The sequence below is a fragment of the Cryptotermes secundus genome, unplaced genomic scaffold, assembly GCF_002891405.2.
Source record: "Cryptotermes secundus unplaced genomic scaffold, Csec_1.0 scaffold635, whole genome shotgun sequence".
In the NCBI taxonomy this organism is placed as follows: Eukaryota; Metazoa; Arthropoda; class Insecta; order Blattodea; family Kalotermitidae; genus Cryptotermes; species Cryptotermes secundus.
Window position 1 is genome coordinate 1,044,531 of NW_019733328.1, and position 20,469 is coordinate 1,064,999.

Here is a 20,469-nt window from a genome sequence, read left to right on the forward strand (position 1 = left end):
CAGATGGGTCGGAGTTCGAGTCTCGGTAGGGTCAAGAATTTTTTCTCCTTCACGTCGTCCAGACCGCTTCTGGGGTCCACCCAACTTCCTATCCTATGGGTACCGAGAGTTCTTTCCCCGGAGGTAAAGCGGCAGGGGCGTGAGGCTCATCACTCATCTCCAGCTAGTGGCGAGGTCAAGAAAATGTGGATCTATAGATCCATTCCCCATACGCCTTCATGGTGCTACCAGTTCGCAGTACTGTCAGCTTTCCAGTGACCCTGATCCTGTTACTGACAAACAAGCGAGTGCAGACCATTCTCCGAGCACGTGCACAGCGACGAAAAGAGGGACGGCTGCGCGCAATCTTAATTGACGTGGCAAATAGCAGGAGGCAGTGCCTAGCAGTCAGCTGAAGGGGTGGGGGGAGGTGCGAGAATCTCAAGTTCAAGGCACGTGTCGTATTGCATCGTGCACCCAAAGGGGAGGGCATGCACACCTGTAACATACTCCACAAACTGCTCTAGCGTGTCATTCTCCCTCAGCCTCTTAACTTCAGATTCAGGGCTGGGTATACACGGCCGAAGGACCAGAGTAGGGGTTGCCAGACTAGATGACATGCAACTGTTCTGTAGTACTTTAATAAGCGAAAACGTGTAACACGCAAAAAGAACGCCATTGCCCACCATATCACAGCGACAGCTAGTGCTGCTAGCAATTGCTAATAGACTTTCTAATTTTAATTTTAAAATAATAATTAAAAGTAATAATATATGGCTCGAAGAAACTCTCACGGGGTTGATGAGGACCACGGACCGTAGTTTGCCAACCCATGCCACATTTCATTTCGCAGGATCTGCTTCTCCCTTCCTCTCACTTCTAGCGTTCTTTACCCTATGAGATAACTTGTATCAGCCAGTTCGTCTTTGCGTAAGTGCCATCTACAAAGCGAAACGGATTTCGATTGAATTTAATATATATTGGTGGACTGTAAGGGAAGGGGAACCAAGGAAACAGGCAACCGCACACACAACCGAAATTTCCGAGAAGTGTTATCAGCCTCAGTTGAACACATGTTACCGAATGGAGCCGCGCAAATTGTGGAAACGGCAACGCAACTCGTGGAAAGACTGAGAAACGCAACATCCAGGCAACGGAGCATGACAGTCTTCTCATAGTTGCGTTGCCGCATGGTTTCCTAGTGACAGCTGTTCTACAATGCGCCGTCAATGACTCATTTGTTGGTTAAGACTGCACGAAAGGCTGCACGAAAGGTTGCTAATTTTGTTTTTGTGCAGTTAATTGAGCAAGAGCCTGGTATATATGACAAACGCCACGCAGACTATGCTAGGCAGGACAAAAAAGATTTGATTTTCTCAGGAGATGAAGGAGTCAGGATCCAGTTTAAGTTCTTTCGAAAAAAATATAAGCGCCTAAATTTAAATTGTCACAGAAGAACGGATGCACCAAATGTTTTCTTTTCCTAATATTGTATTTAAGCATCCTGTTGCATTAATATATCATGTATTTCACACATATTTCCGTCTTAAATACAACTTATTGCATAGTCACCCTTCTCCCACATTACACGGTTCGTCTATACAGGGCCATCATCAGGTGTCTTCTTTCTTGCTAAAACTGTTGCGCTGTATATCAAAATTTCGTATCGCGTATGAACGCGATATTTCCTGATTAAAATAAATTGACCTTAATTAGAACATATTAATTAACATCCCAACATTTTCCTTACGGTCGTCGTCCTCTCTTCTCACGGCGTCTCAACCGGTCTCGACAGGTTCGTGAGCCAGCCGCAGTTCCGTTCTGCTGACGTCGCTAAGTCACCGCATCAGTATTCATAAGTCGCCACTGCCAGACGAAAGTGTGAGCCAGTGTCTATTGTGTTGCACCGTTCGGAGGCCCTCGACATTTCTGATCTCATTACTAGCTTCGTTTCTCCAACAGGGTGTTTACAAAAGATTGTCTCTATATGAATGTATCATACACGGTTCATACTTTTACCTTACTTTACTTTACTTTACTTTACCTTACTTTATTTTACTTTACTTTTTTTATTGCTAGTGGGTGGGACTAAGTCCCTTGAACTGCGGCCACTTCTGGCCTATTGTACCAGCCCCAGATGATAGGTGAGGGTGATTGTGGAGCAATTGGTGGAATGAAGATTGGCAGGGGAAACCGAAGTACTCGGAGAAAACCTGCCCCAGCGCCACTTTGTCCACCACACATCCCACTTGAACAGACCCGGGATCGAACCCGAGTTACTTGTAATGGCCACTCCCTAGACTCGTGATTCGAGAGGTGCTAGGTTCAAATCTCGGCCGGGATATCAGATATCGTGCCTGAGGCTTTCTTAGTGTAGTCGGTATAGCGACTGCCTGCGGCCTGGACGATCGAAGGGTCGGAGTTCAAGTTCAGTTAAGGTCAAGAACTTTCACTTCTCCAACTGTCCAGACTGGGTCTGGGGTCCACCCAACCTCCTATACAATAGTTACCGGGGCGCTTTTTCCCCGGGGGTAAAGCGACCTGGGCGTGAAGCTGACCATTCACCTCCGACTAGTGCCGAGGCCAAGAAAATGTGGATCTATACATTCACTACCTCATGCGTCTTCATGGTATAGTGCTTAATTAGTTAAGCACAGAGATTTTACTTTACCTTCACATCAGTGCTTCCAGGCAAATGTCGGGATAATACCGCGATTTAGGCCCTGGTCACTTTCTTTCAAATGCAGCCCAATTTATCATTCGACAAGTCGTGCTCCACAGAAATTTACATTCTCTCGTACGAACGTCGTCTCTGTGCAGCTGTCTGCAACCGCCCGTGGGAGGGGAAGGATTTAGGGCTCGAGATCACCATTCCAACACACTACAGGGCTGTGTTAACAGATCTACCCGCAAAGTGCCGTGCCATATGTTATCATACCCTGTGGTCATCGCACATGTAGTACGTCGACGTGCGCCTCCACGTTTATGTGTGTGCGCGCGCACTGAGAGAGAACGTAGATATAGTGCAAGAGCCGCCAACGTTTCTAAGGTAACTGATTTGGTACGGGAAACTCATGTAAATTCTGTTCAGGTTGAACTCGTTCTCGGCACTGCTAGCCTGTACGCCCGGTTGCAGATGAACACGGAGCTGTATGGACGCCTCAGACTTTCTTGGACTCTCTGAAGAAATATTAGCGAAATAAGAACTTAGAATTGTACAGACTACCTCTAGTATTTATATTTTTAACTGAAGGGGGATTGAAGAATAGACGGTTGGAGAAAACTGCGTAATAAGGAGCTTCAAATCTTGTACTCTTCACAAAATATAATTAAAATGATAAAATGGAGGAGGAGGAGGTGGGCAGGACATGTGACACGCATTGAGACAAAGAGAATTGCATATACGAGTAGGATTTTGGTGGGACAGTCAGGAAGAAAGAGACTACAAGGAAGGCACGGATTAGGTGGCAAGGTAATATAAAACTTGGTCTTAGAGAAATAGAATGGGGTTGTGTGGACTGGAATGATCTGGCTCAGGATAGGGATCAGTGGAGGGCTCTTGTGAACAGGGTAACGTGCGTTCGGGTTCAATAAAATGTTGGGAAGAGAGTGGAGGCTTCTCAAGAAAGGTTCAGCTTCATTGACTTAGTTAGGTTATATTTTTAACGGCTCAGAGCAATGCCCAACCATCTGAAGAGTTGTAAGATTTGAGGATTTCACGGCGGTGACTATGAAGAAAGCAGTCTTCTGGGATTTGGCACCGTGTATATGTGGTGTTAACCGACGTTTCGGAGGAACGTATCGCCTCCATCTTCAGGGTAGAAGAAAAAATATAAGAAATCTGTAAGCGAAGAGACCGTGAGAACCGGTAAAAGCAGACAAAAGTCACGGTCTCTTCGCTTGCGGATTTCTTATATTTTTCCTTCTACCCTGAAGATGGAGGCGATACGTTCCTCCGAAACGTCGGTTAACACCACATATACACGGTGCCAAATCCCAGAAGACTGCTTTCTTCAAGAAATCGACTGTTGTTATTCTATGAAATACCTTGGAGGGCGTGGTGGTCATCACATAGTGACAGATGGTTGCTCCATTAGAAAGTTATATTTTATTGTCGTCATATGACGGGACGCAAAATCGCCATACCAGACTTCTCGTTGAGTGCAACAAGGACTTTTCTTGTCCCGTCCTCAAAGTATGACGTGCCCTCAAAGGTATTTTTGGCAAAGATTATAAAATGCATCTTCCCATCAAAATAAATCCTTTCTAACGTCGGGAACTACAGTTTGGGAACTACTGTTTGATAGCAGGTATTCGTCACAGGGGTGGGCGGTCATCGGACAAGTCATCATTATCTGTGCTCAATATTAGGATATGTGCCGGTTTTGCATCTCACTTACTACAATTTGTGGCGTTTGGGCCCTGGGCTAGACGCAAGAATTTCGAATTCATTGTTGCCGCTGGATACGGCCGTCGGTCTTGTCTGTTCGATCACGGCGTCGGCCTCCTTCACGTGAACTGATTGGACTGTTGAACCTCCTCTTAGTCCCTCTTAGCGACTGAGCTGCTTTTCTTCGCATTGCTGCCTAGCGCCGTCCATGTTCTGTGTTTAGGGGATGTGCTGATTAAGGGTTGCTTAGATATTCCCAGTTCATCCAATCCTTTAACCTTCCGGTTGTACAGTCTACCACCTTCGTTTTCTTATAAAGATTGAAATCAGAATTCTAACAAAATTTTACTGCAGTTTCGTGCTACTCCCGTCTTTACCTAAGATTCTAGTCTGCCTCAAACAGGGTAAGGGGGCTGCTTTCTTGGGAGTAAAGTTGCTGGAGCGTGAAGCTGACGGCTCACCTCCATCTGGTGCTGAGGTGAAGAATGTGTGGTGCTCTACCTCCTCTCCACCATACGTCTTATGACATAGTGCCTACCTAACGACAGCTTTTCTTCTGCCTTTAGTTGTTTAAAATCGTTGGTAAAACAAAGTTAGGGACCGCGCCATAGCTCAAGCGGTTAGTCGCTGGCTTCCCACCACGGCGGCCCGGGTTCGATCCCGGGTCTGGTCAAGTGGGATTTGTGGTGGACAAAGTGACGCTGGGGAGGGTTTTCTCCGAGTACTTCGGTTTCAGTGGCCGCCGTGCCGGGTGAACCCAGTTGGACTCCACCTCTCTCTAAGCGAATTAAAAAAAATAAAGTTCGCCTACGTGTCCATACGTTTAAGTGGGATACGTGATCGGTACCGTAACGCCCAGGAACACGTGACGGTGGTAGTTGCAGACGGACTGAACAACGCCATGATATGGAGCGGGTTGGCGTAGCGGTATCGGTCTAGACTGAAATCTGAAGGTATTCGGTTGGAATCTCTGCTGCTAACCTAAGACTTTTTATGGTATTCCTCAGTCGCTCTAGGCAAATGGGGGGATAGTTTCGCGATTAGGCCAAAACTTTTTTTCCAGATCCCTTCCAATTCCTCATCCGGCGTCCTACCATCGGGCGCCATCTCTTCCAGCTGCTGACAGCTTCCTTAAATAGCCTACAGCATGACGTCCGTATAGAATTTCATAGAAATTAATAAGCTGGTAATTTAAAATGGCCGGTCACTGTAGCCGAGAGGTAGAAGACATGTACTGTGTTCTCTTGCTCGGAAGCTAGGATTGTGGGTTCGAATCCCACATAAGGCATGGATATTTGGCACGTGTATGTGTTTATTCTGTGTTTGGGTAGAGAACTTGCGACGAGCTGATCACCCGTCCAAAGAGTCCTCCCGTCTAAAAATGATCAAAATGAAAAAACAACCTCGACACCGTAAGGTATAAGAGGAATGGATTAAGTAATTTAAAATTTGTCCCCGCACTATGAGGACGTATGGGGCAGTGGAGATATAGCTCCACCATTCTAAACCTCTGCACTAGATCCAAGTTGCTGGCCAATTGACCTGATTTGAATTACTGAGAATTCGCCGCTGGACGACTCCTTATCGAGTCATCTAAACAGGCACAACATTAGCTTATAGAATGTATATTCTGATTGCTGATTAAACAAATAAATAAAAAAAACTAGATCCAAGCTGGTAAGCCTCACGCTCCTTATACTTTGCCCCGGGAAAATAGTCCATGGTACCCAATGGATAGAAGTCTGTGTCATCTCAGAGCTGATGTAGACGCTATGGAAAAGACAGGAATGTTTTACCTCTGCGGGAATCGAGCCCCGATTCCTGGGTCGTTCAGCCCATAGCCTAGTCACTATTCAGCTGTTTCGTATATTTTACGTCTCCTAAACTGGAACACACAGCGCAGTCGGTCCACACGCAACGCTCACGTAACAAACGAGCAGATGCTATGAACAGCAAGGCATGGGTCCTACTGCGGCGAAGGGATACGAAGGTAGCACGCTGAAGTAGGTGTCCTTGTCTGACGCTATCCTCACTCCGATCCGTGACCCAATTTCGTGGTTCTCACTGGGTGCTTAAAAATTCAGTATTCTTAATGTTTCAGGATGGAAATGAAGTTTAAGACCCACAGTACAGCGTTTTATTTCTGCAGTAGAAAACTAAACACAATGAATTAACGAAAATTAATGTTCATTCTCTTTTACTTTAGATAGTCCTCGCTTTTATATGACAGTTACCTCACCGCACGATTCTTTGTTTCGACTTGCTCAGTCTTTCTTTGCGTTCTGCGCCATATTGATTTTACTCAATTCACATACGAGTGTGTCGAATGTTTGTAGCACACCAAGTTAATTTATTAATTCACTTCTCCAGTCGCAGCCTGTCACCTTTGTTGACTGTTCGTTCCACAATACGTTTTATTAACACTTCCTGTTTTGCAGTCATGTCAGTCACGGCATGAACTGTCTTCGCTCGCTCTAAAGCTCGGATCGTGGGTTCGAATTCCACTCAAGGCATGAATATATATGTGTGCGTCCAAGGAGTCCTGCCGTCTGTGTAAAAGGATATTACGAAACTGAAGAAGGGGCAAGGGCCGAACAAAGGGCTGTAGAGCAATTGACGAATGAACGAATTTTGCAGTCACACGTACCATCTTTCTCCGTATCGACTTTGACTTCAATATATCTCTACCCGTTCGTGGACTAAAGACTATTTACACTTCCTAATACATTAATGTGCCGGTCACGGTAGCCGAGCGGTCTAAGGCATGTACTGTCTTCGCTCGCTTGGAAACCGGGATCGTGGGTTCGAATCCCACTCACGGCAGGGGTGTTTAGTTTGTATGTGTGCGTTTTTCTGTGTTTGTGTACAGGTAGAGATCTTGCGACGAGCTGATCACCCGTCCAAGGAGTCCTACCGAATGTGTAAGATCTAGAAAAACCGAAGTGAAGGGAGAAGTTCATGGAGGTAGGCCTAGGCCCACTGGGGCTGTAGTGCCAAGAAAAAAAAAATACATTAATGTAATTTATTTGTTCGACGTTCCTATCATTCCACTGTTGATCACGAGAGATAACATTGGAATGAGTGAGGACCGCATGGAGCTGGGAGGAAGTTAACACTCAAACAGGCATGAAGTTAAGTTTGAAACTTTTCGAATTTCCGAGCCTGGAATTCTCTCGAAGTTCTAGGATGTTCTCGAAAGATCTGAAAAATTGTAAAACATTAAGGAAATATGAAAAAAAAATATATATTTAATAGTTGAAGGATATGTCGAGATCTGAAACCTCGAACTTCGGTTCGAGAATCTTGACTGCCGGCATCTACTGTCCCGGCTGACGCTTCAGGTGAGGGTAGGAAACACGGTACGTCATACTATGTAGAGGCAACCTGGAGGAGCAAATGTTCCTGGTTAAGTGTGTATTTCCTACGAATACTGAATTATGCTGAAAACAGAAAAACTTCATAATTCTAATGTTACGGTCTGCGTCACTAAATACGATGCACGCTCGTTTCCATGGAAACGCAGATACGATCACAAATATAAAACTTACAGCACAGGTTGGTCTACAGATAAAGCTTCAGACTTGTATTCTGGAGGTCTGATTTAAAATTTCGGCCAGAAGATTGGCATTCCTTATTGTGATTTGTTGCGGTTTTTCCGGACCCCTCCTAAGAAGTCCATTGTTACTACCTCCATTGGGTAACGACCGCTTCCTTCCAGATCCTTCTCGATTAATTATTCATCAGTCATCCTGCTATCCGATTCTATGCAGTCTTGATGCAGAAAGAGCCGCCAAAACACACGCTTATGGAATCTGAAATGTTACAAAATTCGCTACTTTCGAAGATGAAATAAAGAAACGAGAGGAATTCCCATTAAAACAGTAACAAAGATGTGGGTAGGATTAAACATAGTTATTGTTAAAATGTAATTCTTCCGTAAGAGGTAAAAAGATGAATTTATCCCTGTGCTTAACTAATTAAGCACCATGCCATGAAGGTATATGTGGAGGTATAGATCCACATTTTCTTGACCTCGCAACTAGTTGGAGGTGAGTGGTCAGTTTTAAGCCCCTGCCACTTTAACCACGGGGAAGGAAGCCCGGTACTCATTTTACAGGGGGCTGGGTGGGCCCCAGAACCGGTCTGGACGACATGGAGTAATTCCCCCGTACTTTCAGAAATGGGAATTATAAACTACTGCAAATACAGAAGAATACCGTCCTCAGGAAAGTCACACCGCACAGAAGTTGAGAACTTCATATTCAGGGTCAAAGAGTAAGCCAAGTAAGCAACCAGCAAACAGAGGAGTATGTTCCTCCGAAACGTCAGTGAGCATCTACGGACTGCACGGAGTTAAGAACCCAGAATCTTAATAGGACCTTAATATTTTTAATGCTAGTGGGGTGGGACTAAGTCCCTTGTACTGCGGCCACTTCTGGCTTATTGTACCAGCCCCAGATGATAGGTGAGGGTGATTGTGGAGCAATTGGTGGAATGAAGATTGGCAGGGGAAACCGAAGTACTCGGAGAAAACCCGCCCCAGCGCCACTTTGTCCACCACAAATCCCACTTGACCAGACCCGAGATCGAAGCCGGGCCGCCGCGGTGGGAAGCCAGCGACTAACCGCTTGTGCTATGGCGTGGCCTAGTAGGACCTTAAGTCCGGCTAGAGACTTCGTGTTTCTATTGCGCGTTTGGAATGTCGAGTGAACCAACGTACGAGAGTGCAGCACGCAATGCGACAACAGGTGTTTGGAAAATGTCACGTGACCGATTCGATTCCCTACGCTGACGTAAGGTTCCATTCATTTATATCGGGTGCGAACTTCGCGGCGACCTTCACTACATTGATCTGAAAAGTCTCCTCTGGCACGAGACGCCCTTCCGCCCTTTTTGTCGTCCAGCGGCTGGTCAGGGCGTGGGCCCGAGCAGTTTGGTGTAGCGGCAACAGTAGAACGTGTCTCACTGGAAACTCGGCTCTTTTAATGTTTTCGTGGTATCATTCTGCCTTTCTAGGAAACTAAAGTCCGACAATAGCTCCAAAACTTGTCATTCCGCAGGTTACAGCCTCGAATAATCAGAAACACGAATGTGTTATACTGTCCGATACATATCTCCCTATCTGCAGCCCACTTGGAGCTGGCCTCAAACTCCACACGGTAAGAGAACAGTATAATCACACATATCAGCTTTCCTAAGGCTGAATGTTTTCTGTCCTACTTTCCTTACTTTGAAAAATAAATGGTTCATCACCGTGCTCACAAGAGCCCTCCACTGGTCTCTATCCTCAGCCAGATCAATCCAGTCCATACCACCCCATTCTATCTCTCTAAGATCCATTTTAATACTGTCCATCCACCTACGTCTTGATCTTCCCGGTGGTCTCTTTCCTTCTGGCTTTCCCACCAATATCCTATGTACATTCCTCGTCTCCCCCCTTCGTGCTACATGCCCTGCCCATTTCATCCTCCTTGACTTGATCATTCTAATTATACTTGGTGAAGAGTACAAGTTATGAAGCTCCTCATTATGCAGTTTTCTCCAACCTCCTGTCGCTTCATCTCTCTTCGGTCCAAATATTCTCCTCAACACCCTGTTCTCAAACGCCCTCAGTCTATGTTCCTCCGTTAATGTCAGAGACCAAGTTTCACACCCATACAGAACCACAGGCAAAATTATAGTTTTGTATATTCTAATCTTTATGTTTTTAGACAATAGACGAGAAGACAAAAGTTTCTGGACTGTAGCAAGCATTACCCGAGTTCAGTCTCCTCTAAATTTCCTCATGAATCAGATTTTGAATTGTTATAGTCGTTCTCAAATATCTGAAATGTGCCACATTTTCAAAACATCTGTTTCCTTTCTTCATGTCATGATTTTGCCCTGCATTTTGGTGACGAGACAGTAACATGTACTTAGTTTTCTCTGTGTTTACTTCTAGACCAACCTCTTTACCAGAGTCAATTAAAGTTTGTGTTTTTTCTTTATGGTATCTATATTATCACCCAGTAGATTCACATCATCGGCATAGATTCTAAATTAGTATTACGATGAAAATTGAAATAAAGACTGAAATCAGCGTTTTATTTTTGCTGCTTTAAATTTCGGTGTGGTGGTCGTGTCCTGGACCTTGTTGGTTTGTGATTGATGTTGATCTGTGGGTGACTGCATAATGTATATATACTACTAAAACCAACAGATTCAACTTTTTGGCGAACTGTATCGCAATTGGTACAGGAATCCGTCACTGCCTCAGCTTTCCCAGAAGGCGGACGCTTACATACGACTCTCTCCTTGGAATTATGGAAACACTTCATCAGCTTCAACAGGTGAAGTCCGAGAGATTTCACACCATCCTGAGACGCGAGGGTATAATAACATTTGCTTCAACGTCAAAATCATTAACTTCGTCGCCATTATCATCAATATCCTTAGTGGTACAGTGATCATCTTACTGATATAGTATTCAGGGTGTCATGGGTTCGATCCTGAGTACTATCACGTCAAAATAAAAAGCAATGAGAGAGACCCCAGTGTAATGACAACCAGTCACTTAAGGACATGAACCGAGACAATTACCCAGATGTGAAGTTTCCCATAAGAACAGGAACAATACAATAATAATACAATAAAACAAACTCCGTGGCTCGAGTCCGCAAGCGAACTATACACACCGAGCGACCGCCGCTTGTCGGCGAAGTTACTGTCAACTTTAGCAGATACAGAATGTCGCGTGGTCAGCGCAATGAATCCCACGGCCGTTAATCTTTGTTTCATAGACGAGAGCCACTATTTCCTTGAAATAGCTCTTCAATTATCCTCATGAGGCTGGGTGAACCCCGTTCCAGACCCACTAATTTTCAGAAAATCTCGTAGCGCGGGGGATCGAACCCGGGACCTCCGGATCTGTAACCAGGACCTGTGACCACTAGAACACAGAGTCGGTATGCGTTGGACACAAAAGCGTCCTGAAACTGAACGAGTTGACAATATCGGTAATGCTCTTCGTTTGTATTCGAGGTTGCTTGTTTCGAATCTTGGTATCGGATATTCGGAATAAGATCTTACAGTTTTGGATACCCATGACACTAGTTGGGTTGATTAAAATGTGTGTAAACGAAACGTATAGTAAAGTTCCTATAGGTAAATATTGGTCTGATAAATTTCCTATCCAGAATGGTCTAAAACAAGGAGATGCTTTATCTCCACTCCTTTTCAACTTAGCTTTAGAACATGCCACTAGGAAGGTCCAGGGAAACCAGGTGGGACTGAAATTAAACGGGACACATCAGCTGTTGGTCTACACCGATGATGTGAATCTACTGGGTGATAATGTAGATACCATAAAGAAAAACACACAAACTTTAATTGGCGCAAGCAAGGGGGTTGGTCTAGAAGTAAACACAGAGAAAACATAGTATATGTTCCTGTCTGGTCACAAAATGCAGGTCAAAATCATGATATAAAGATAGGAAACAGATGTTTTGAAAATGTAGCACACTTCAGATATTTGGGAACAACGATAACAAATCAAAATGTGATTCAGGAGGAAATTAAGAGGAGACTGAACTCGGGTAATGCCTGCTACCATTCAGTCCAGAACCTTTTGTCCTCTCTTCTGCTGTCCAAAAACATAAAAATGAGAATATACAAAACTATAATATTTCCGGTGGTTCTGTATGGGTGTGAAACTTGGTCTCTGACATTAAGGGAGGAACATAGACTGAGGGTGTTTGAGAACAGGGTGTTGAGGAGAATATTTGGACCGAAGAGAGATGAAGTGACAGGAGGTTGGAGAAAACTGCATAATGAGGAACTTCATAACTTGTACTCTTCACCAAGTATAATTAGAATGATCAAGTCAAGGAGGATGAAATGGGCAGGGCATGTAGCACGAAGGGGGGGAGAAGAGGAATGTACATAGGATATTGGTGGGAAAGCCAGAAGGAAAGAGACCACCGGGCAGATCAAGGCGTAGGTGGATGGACAGTATTAAAATGGATCTTAGAGAGATAGAATGGGGTGGTATGGACTGGATTGATCTGGCTCAGGATAGGGACTAGTGGAGGGCTCCTGTGAACACGCTAATGAACCTTCGAGTTCCATAAAATGCTGGGAAATTTCTGAGTAGCTGCAGAATTGGCGGCTCCACAAGAAGGGCTCAGCTCCCTGACTCAGTAAGTAAGTAAGTAGTTTACCTTAGTCCCTCCAATAAAGTGCCAGGTGAGTACCTCTAATTAGCCTTTTCAACGACTTCTTTAAAATTTACAGTTTCACTGGTCATCCTAGGAGCAGTGAGAGTGTGGTCGGTATAGAGACTGGCTATGGGCTGGATGACCAAGGGTTCGGAGTTCAAGTCCCGCTGGAGGCAAGAATTTTGATTTCTCCATGTCGTCCAGACCGGCTCTGGGGGCCACGCAGCCTCCTATCCAATGCGTACCGGCGGCTCTTTCCCCGGGGGTAAAGCGGCAGGGGCGTAAAGCTGACCACTCACCTCCAACTAGTGCCGAGGTCATGAAATTTTGGGTCTATACATCCACTCCCGCATACGTCTTCATGGCGTAGTGCTTAATTAGTTAAACACGGCGACAAATTTGCGGTTTTTTGTTTGTTTGTTTTTGTTTACTTTTTACTAATCATTCTCTCCTACCATTTCACACTATACGCTATGTTCAGGACTTCTTTTGTTTTTTAGGGGGGAGTTACATTTTGACACAATATCGGGAATATATAACGTTGGATAGTAGGATGAGATGAATGATGAACTGAAAGGATTCGGAAGGAAGCGAATGTGGCTTAATCGAAGTTCTGTCCCAGATTTTATATGTTAGAAATGGAGGAAACCACAGAAAAGCTCACACAGGACAGCCGATATAGAGACTCGAACGGGGCACCTCCCGAATACAAGTCTGGAGCATTACCGTTTGAGCCAGCCCGCTCGGTTTGGCTACAGGAAGCACACAAAGAGGCCTGAAGATGATGAACGTTGTCAGCCGCTGCTCCTCGCGGCTTCAACATCAAGACGTAACGAAACAATTGTCTAGACAGGGCTCGAACTGTGTTATCCAGGAAGACTGCACACCAAATTCTGCATTCATTCCTTAATCTCCCCTATCCAAGGCTTATCCCGCCTTAGCCTCCTACAGCTCTCTCTCCCAGGAAACATCCTTCTGATAATGCTGTACATTGGTAGTGGACTGACTGCAAGAACGGAATCATGCAGAACTGCGAACGGCTCGGCGGCTCCATTCCGTTCTCTGCGGAATGAGAAGGACAGGCGGATCTGCACCGAGGAGTCGCTGCTGGGAGAGTTCGTCGAACCCCGTATCGATCTGCAGGCCGGTGCTTCTCTGCAAGCCGGCCGTTCCCTCCGCAGTGCATCCTCTTTAAACAAGCGTGGCGGGGTTCCCGCGTTAATTCCACTCATAGACCATTCAGACCTCGTTCACAATACGATCTGCCTCTCTCTGCAGATTAGTTAAACCACTGAAGAATGCCTTCTTCTGGGATGTGGGGCTGTGTAGATATTGTGTAAACCGACATTTCGGAGGAACGTATCGTCTCCATCTTCAGGTTATAAAAGTCCGCGAGTGAGGAACCAGTGTGAGCAGGTGACTGCAGTCTGCTCCCCGGTAACATGGCCACATCGACCCCTCAAAACAAGAAAAGATGTCTGATTAAAAAATACAAAAAAACATTCACATGTCCATCAAACAACAGGTAACACTAACCCCATTATATGCATATAACTCTCTCTCTCTCCGTGGTCTTTAGTCAGCAAGCGAACCATACCGACCGAGCGACAGCCGCTTGTCGGCGAAGTTAGTGTCAACTTTTGCGGATAGAGGGTGTCGCGTAGTCAGCGCAACGAATCGCCACGGCCGTTAATATCGGTTTTCTAGACCGGAGCCGCTACTTTTCCATTCAAGTAGCTCCTCAATCATCCTCACGAGGCTGAGTGATCCCCGTTCCAGACCCACTACTTCATATAGGCCTAACTACTATATACAACTACGAATAAATAAAAAGAAGAGTTTACATTTTAAAGTATTTTTAATGTTTTAATATTGAACTGTAACGTATACGTCGACGTAAAAAATGGATCCATTCTATAAAAATTAATTTTATTTTTCACTTGCAGTTCAGTGACTCCATAATTATTTATTTATGTAGAGCCACCTGAAGGTAATTTGTAAAGATTGAAATATGTATAAGTATAGAATTTAACGACAACAATTTTTTTATTGCTAGTGGGGTAGGACTAAGTCCCTTGTACTGCGGCCACTTCTGGCCTATTGTACCAGCCCCAAATGATAGGTGGGTGATTGTGGATCAATTGGTGGAATGAAGATTGGCAGGGGAAACCGAAGTATTCGGAGAAAACCTGCCCCATCCCCACTTTGTCCACCACAAATCCCACTTGACAAGACCAAGGTTCGAACCCGGGCCGCCGCGTTGGGAAGCCAGCGACTAACCGCTTGAGCTATGGCGCGGCCTACATAAAGCTTAGTAACTTTCAGATTCATCACTGTCATTACGTCATTGTATGTAACCATAGCAACGAAGTGTCCAGCATTAATAGGTTGCATGAACATAATCTGTGTAGTACGTCACGGATGATAATAGCTTTCCTTTATTTCAGTGTATCGCGTCTATTTCGTGAGCACTGATAATATTTTGATATGGATGTGTGAAGTATAGATTACTATATAAATCAAAAGGTTTACGATTGAGTATCTGTAGGTGCCTTCCGAGGGAGATAGCGTGAAACGTTATCCTAGACATATCACTTGATACCACAAAGGGCTGAAAAGAAATACAGGGGAAAGCAGAATGCTAGTAAATTTACACTAGTAAATTTACACTAGTAAATAGATAAACATATACATGTGTCGCGCTGATGCCTTATGGTCCGTCCCTGTTGCAGCTGGCAGAAATGACAAGCGGGTGACCGGAAGAATGTCGGGGGCGGAAGAGCGCGAGGCCCGATCGGTCGCACTGGAGAAAGCCTACGTTCACGAGGTGTATGAGCAGATCTCTGGGGCACAGCTCCCGGCTGGGGCCTCTGCAGACAGTCAGCGGGGTCGAGCGTGGCCGAAAGTCAAACAGTTCCTCTCAGAGCTGGAACCGGGGTCACTCGTTTGCGACGTCGGTAAGTGACTGGTCCTCTTACAAGACTGTGGACTTCATTTTGGTCGAGATTTATACAGAGTGAAGCAGAGGAAGGCCAGCTGGTTTCCTCTTCATGACAGATCCAGTAGTTCTAAATGCTTCAACCCATCGCAGTATAGTGTTAAGATCTGGAATTGTTCCTCGACGCTCAACATTGAACTTTCGACGGAAAAGAAGTTGGACAGTAATTATGGAATCACTGTTTCTAAAAAATTGTTCGACAGCAGACACACGATGCTCTACGTTCCAACGCTCAATGGATACTGAAATTGCATTGTCTGTGCTGTCTGCCGGCTCATTCCCAAGGTCATCAACCCCACCCTTGGCGAGTACTAGCCATTTGAAAAATACACGTTTCCTCTGCTTCACTCTGTATATGTATCGTTACGTGTATATAGGGAGATTAATTATTATTAGGACCCGGATTCTTTGAAAATGCATATGCGCATATGCAAATGCATATTTTGAGGGTTTTTGGTCGCTATTGCATATTCTAAATGTAAGAGCATATTTCTGCATATATGTTTGAAATTAAGGATAATTAAGGATGAGACAACTGATTTATGTGGCCGATGCTTAGCAAATTTCGTAGTTGTTAAGTTACATCCAGATGAAGCCAGCAAACCTCATCTTCTTGCTTGCAAAGTACTAGAGAAAACCAACCATATCACAATAGCAAGATTTATAAATGATTCTCTGTACTATGGCCACATGAGAATAATTGTTGTAAGGTGCTTGTGTTACTCACAGATGCAGCTTCCTATATGTTGAAAGCAGCAAAGGCCTTATAAGTATTTTATCCAAATCTTATACACGTAACCTGTTTAGCTCACGGATTACACCATATTGCGGAAAAATACGCACAGTTTCCAGCTGTTAATGATTTAATTGCAAGTGGGAAAAACTGTTTCTGAAAGTACCAGCTCGTGTCCAGTTCTACAAAGATTGCCTACCTCAGGTTCCTCTGCCACCTGAACCTGTCCTAATTAGGTGGGGGACATGGTTATCCACAGTTTCATTTTATCAGGAGAATTTCAATCAAGTAAAAGAAGTGGTTACAAAACCTGAAGATGAGTATGCATGTGTCCGTGAAGCAAAAGTGGTGTTTTGAAGTGATACTGTTTATCAAGATGTGAATTTTACCCATGCACATTTTTCTACAGTTTCAAAGGCCATTGACAGCTTAGAATCTTGTGGTGCGCTCCTTCACGACTCACTTCAACTCGTTCAGAAAACAACTTGTTCACTGAATTCCGCTCCAGGCGAAATTGGAGAGAAGATTAAATTCAAGTTAGAAAAGGTGTTGAAATCGAACCCAGGACTAAAAAGGGTTCAGTCAATTAGTCAGTACTTGAGTGGAATTAGGGTATCTTTGCCAGATGAATGTTCTGAACCTTCGGCGCCAGTGTATAAATACTGTCCAATCAAGTCAGTTGATGTAGAAAGATCATTCTCAGCCTCTAAACTCATTTTGACGGACAACAGACGCAGTTTGTCTCCAGAAAACACTGAAAGACTTGCCTATTGTGATGCTACTTTCTGCAGTAAATGATACATGTAAATAGGCGAGTCTGAATGAAGTGACCTGCTTCTTAAGTGCATATTGTTTTATTTTTGGTGCATATTTTAAGTTTTTTAAGCGCATAAAGATCCGGGCCCTAATTATTATATGTAAATCAGATTCTTCTATTCTCGTGAAATTTGGTATAGAAGGCATCAGCTTGACTACGCTTTAAATATGTAAAAGTATGATATCCTTTGTGCAACCGTTCACTATTTTCTTTGGTTACATATTTCTGAGGAGTTAACCCCATGGAGATAAATGGCTTGCGCGCATGTAATTCCAGAAAACCGATTTCTTTCGAAGTGTCGGAATGTTTCAGAAATAAACTTATTTAAGTTTACTTAAGTTCATATAAGAAGTGTTCATTGCGCTCAGAGCTTCTCCCCTCTCTGTCACTGTTATATTCCCCTCCAGCCCCACAGTTCTTCGTCAACCAGTCATAAGCTCTTGTCTGTAGCGAAATTTATCACGTGATTATCATCGCCAGAGTTCGTGTGAACCGAATGTATAGTCCACTGGAGGGGGAATAAGGGGAAGGGTAGCTGCGCAAGGGAGATGTGGAAGGGGTGGATCCGTGGGACGTCTTTCCGTGGCGTCCATATAGGCAAAGCGATGCAGGTCAATTAATACCATTACTTTAAGCTTTATGGCTGTATGCCTGTAGGCAAGTCATATGTCTGCTGGAGAAGTCATCTGAGTGACGGAATAGATTTGGCTTTCATAACATTTACTTACTTACTTATGTAGCTGAGCCCTTCTTGAGAAGCCGCCAATTGTGCAGCTACTCAAGAACTTCCCAGCATTTTATGGAACCCGAAGGTTCATTACCGTGTTCAAAAGAGTCCTCCACTGGTCCCTATCCTGAGCCAGATCAATCCAACCAATACCATCCCAGCCTCCTCTCTAAGATACATTTTACAATTGTCCACCCACCTACGCCTTGGTCTTCCCAGTGGTCTCTTTCCTTCTGGCTTTCCCACCAATATCCTATATACATTCCTCTTCTCCCCCATTCGTACTACATGCTCTGCCCACCTCATCCTCCATGACTTGGTCATTCTAATTATACTTGGCGAAGAGTATAAGTTATGAAGCTCCTCATTATGCAGTTTTCTCCAACCTCCTGTCACTTCATCTCTCTTCGGTCCAAATATTCTCCTCGACACCCTCAGTCGATGTTCCTCCCTTAATGTCAGAGACCAAGTTTCACACCCATACAGAACCACCGACAAATTTGTAGTTTTGTATATTCTAATTTTCATATTTCTTAACATTTAAATGTAAAAATTCCCAACCTCTCTGTGAGCCTCATTAATTTCAACTGGGTTATTTAATAACACTGTACCAACTAAGAAAGGTGTGTACTGCATATAAGACTGGCATAGAAGTAGCCCTGTAGATTAGTGGCTCTCAACCTCTGTGAGACCGCGGCCCGGTAAATTCTTGTTTCTATAAGACGAGAACCCGGTATAATTGATGCTAGGGCCCGGTACCGGGCCGCGGCCCGGCGGTTGAGAACCACTGCTCTAGACTCTTATTCGAGAGGCGTTCGCTTAGAATCTTTGCCGAGACACCCCTATTCAGATCGATATATATATTGTGGTTCTCCTCAGTCCCTTCAGGCAAATGCTGGTATATTATTTCCATTAGGCTACGACAAAGTCCTTCTAAATCCTTTCCAATTCATCATTTATCTACTATCCTAGCGTTTGGTGTGTCTAACTGAAGTATACTGTATAAGGTAAAGTTATCCCTGTAACAGGACGTGAAGGCCTATAGGGTTGTAAGACGTCGAGGCTCCCACATTTTCTCTAGACTATCGACTCACAGAGGGCGGTAAGGTTGTCAGCCTTACGCGCCGGCCGCCCTTTACCACCAAGAAGATTCCTGGTACTCATTTCTGTTAGAGGCTAAGTCGACCCCGGGGCCATAGTGCGGCTGAAAAGATTAAAATAAGTAAAGTTATCCCTGTAACAGGCCGAGGAGGCCATTGGGTTGTGAGATGTTGAGGCTCCCACATTTTCTAGACAATCGGTTCACAGATTGCAGTAAGCTTGTCAGCCTTATGCGCCGGCCGCCCTTTACCAACAGGAATATTCCTGGTACTCATTTCTGTTAGAGGCTCAATAGATCCCATGGCCATAGTGCAGCTGGAAGGATTAGGTCAATTTAAAACATCCACCTCACCGGGCTTGCAGCATAGTTCCTCAACAAACTATGCTACGTCATGCCCCCGAAGTATATTGTATACCTACTTAAATGCCCTGCAAGGGAAACTAAAATGCGTAGGGTCCGAGGGTCTCGTAGCGATGGTTATGAAGAACTCTTATCTTCCGAGACATAATGCGATGTAGACCGTTAAAAGTAACCAACGTTTCGAATGAACGTCGTTTTCATCTTCAGGATCGAATAAGCCGAGCAAGATTCCAGCGTGAAAGCAGGTGACAAGCAGAACAATCGTCTCTCGGAAATTTCGGATTATGTAGAGAGGAGGAGGAGAAATGGAAGAGTGGACCTCAGTTCCCATTGGCTCGCCCGTGTTTCGCTCATTGGTCGTGTGAGAGCCCAGCGGTTTCGTCCCACGGTGACCCATGTGGAAATAGTGTCAACTCAGGTGCATGACCTGTAGGTACGATCGCTCGTCCGGGTTGGGTAGTTCACAGTGACAACTGGCAGAAGACAGCAAATAGTGCGAAAGAAGCTCGGGTAAACTTGTGAGGGGCCCCCGAGGCAAGAACCGTTATAATGAACTGTACAGGACATGCATGATGGCGCTCCATGACCTACAAGTCACAACAAACCAATTGTGACCTTCGGACCTCAACAATTACCGCTGAATCCGACGGACCTGCAGAGGTAGATGGCTTCCGCGAGCAAAGAGGAAGGAAACGGGCCTCATGGGTGATAAGGAAGCAAAGAAGGGGGGGGGGAGAGGTCCGCATACTTCTATGCAAATCTGAGTCTAGGTACTTCTGCACCGTTGATATCAGCAGACATGGATTGTTCAGAACCGGGAGGGGGTGACAAGCGGGTATACACGTCACAATATCTTCGACCCTGTATATGGAGATAGTATGTTCCTCGGAAACGGCTGTGAGCTTCTGCCATAATACACGATGTCACATCCCATAGTCACAGCTGTGAGGACCTCAAAAGCAACACAGTAAACAAACATTACTTTGAACACACCAAAAGCACAAATGAAGAGGGGAACTCTCTCTTAACTGGAACAACTGAATGGGAAATAATCTAATTATTTATCAACACATGTTTTATATATGTTCATTCATTCATTCATTCATCTGTAATCTGTCAAGACGACAGGTCCACAGTGTCTTCCAAAGGAGTTCCTCCATTTAATGCG

At 44.7% G+C, this 20,469-nt stretch overlaps 1 protein-coding gene across 1 annotated transcript in view; it reads left to right on the forward strand.

The window, feature by feature from the left end:
* Positions 1-20,469, forward strand: part of LOC111868042 — an 89,112-nt gene that overhangs the window by 49,627 nt on the left and 19,016 nt on the right. The window contains exon 2 of the mRNA XM_023858389.2: positions 15,297-15,521. Within this exon, the coding sequence (XP_023714157.1) occupies positions 15,297-15,521 (225 nt within the window). The remainder of the gene's footprint in view (positions 1-15,296; positions 15,522-20,469) is intronic.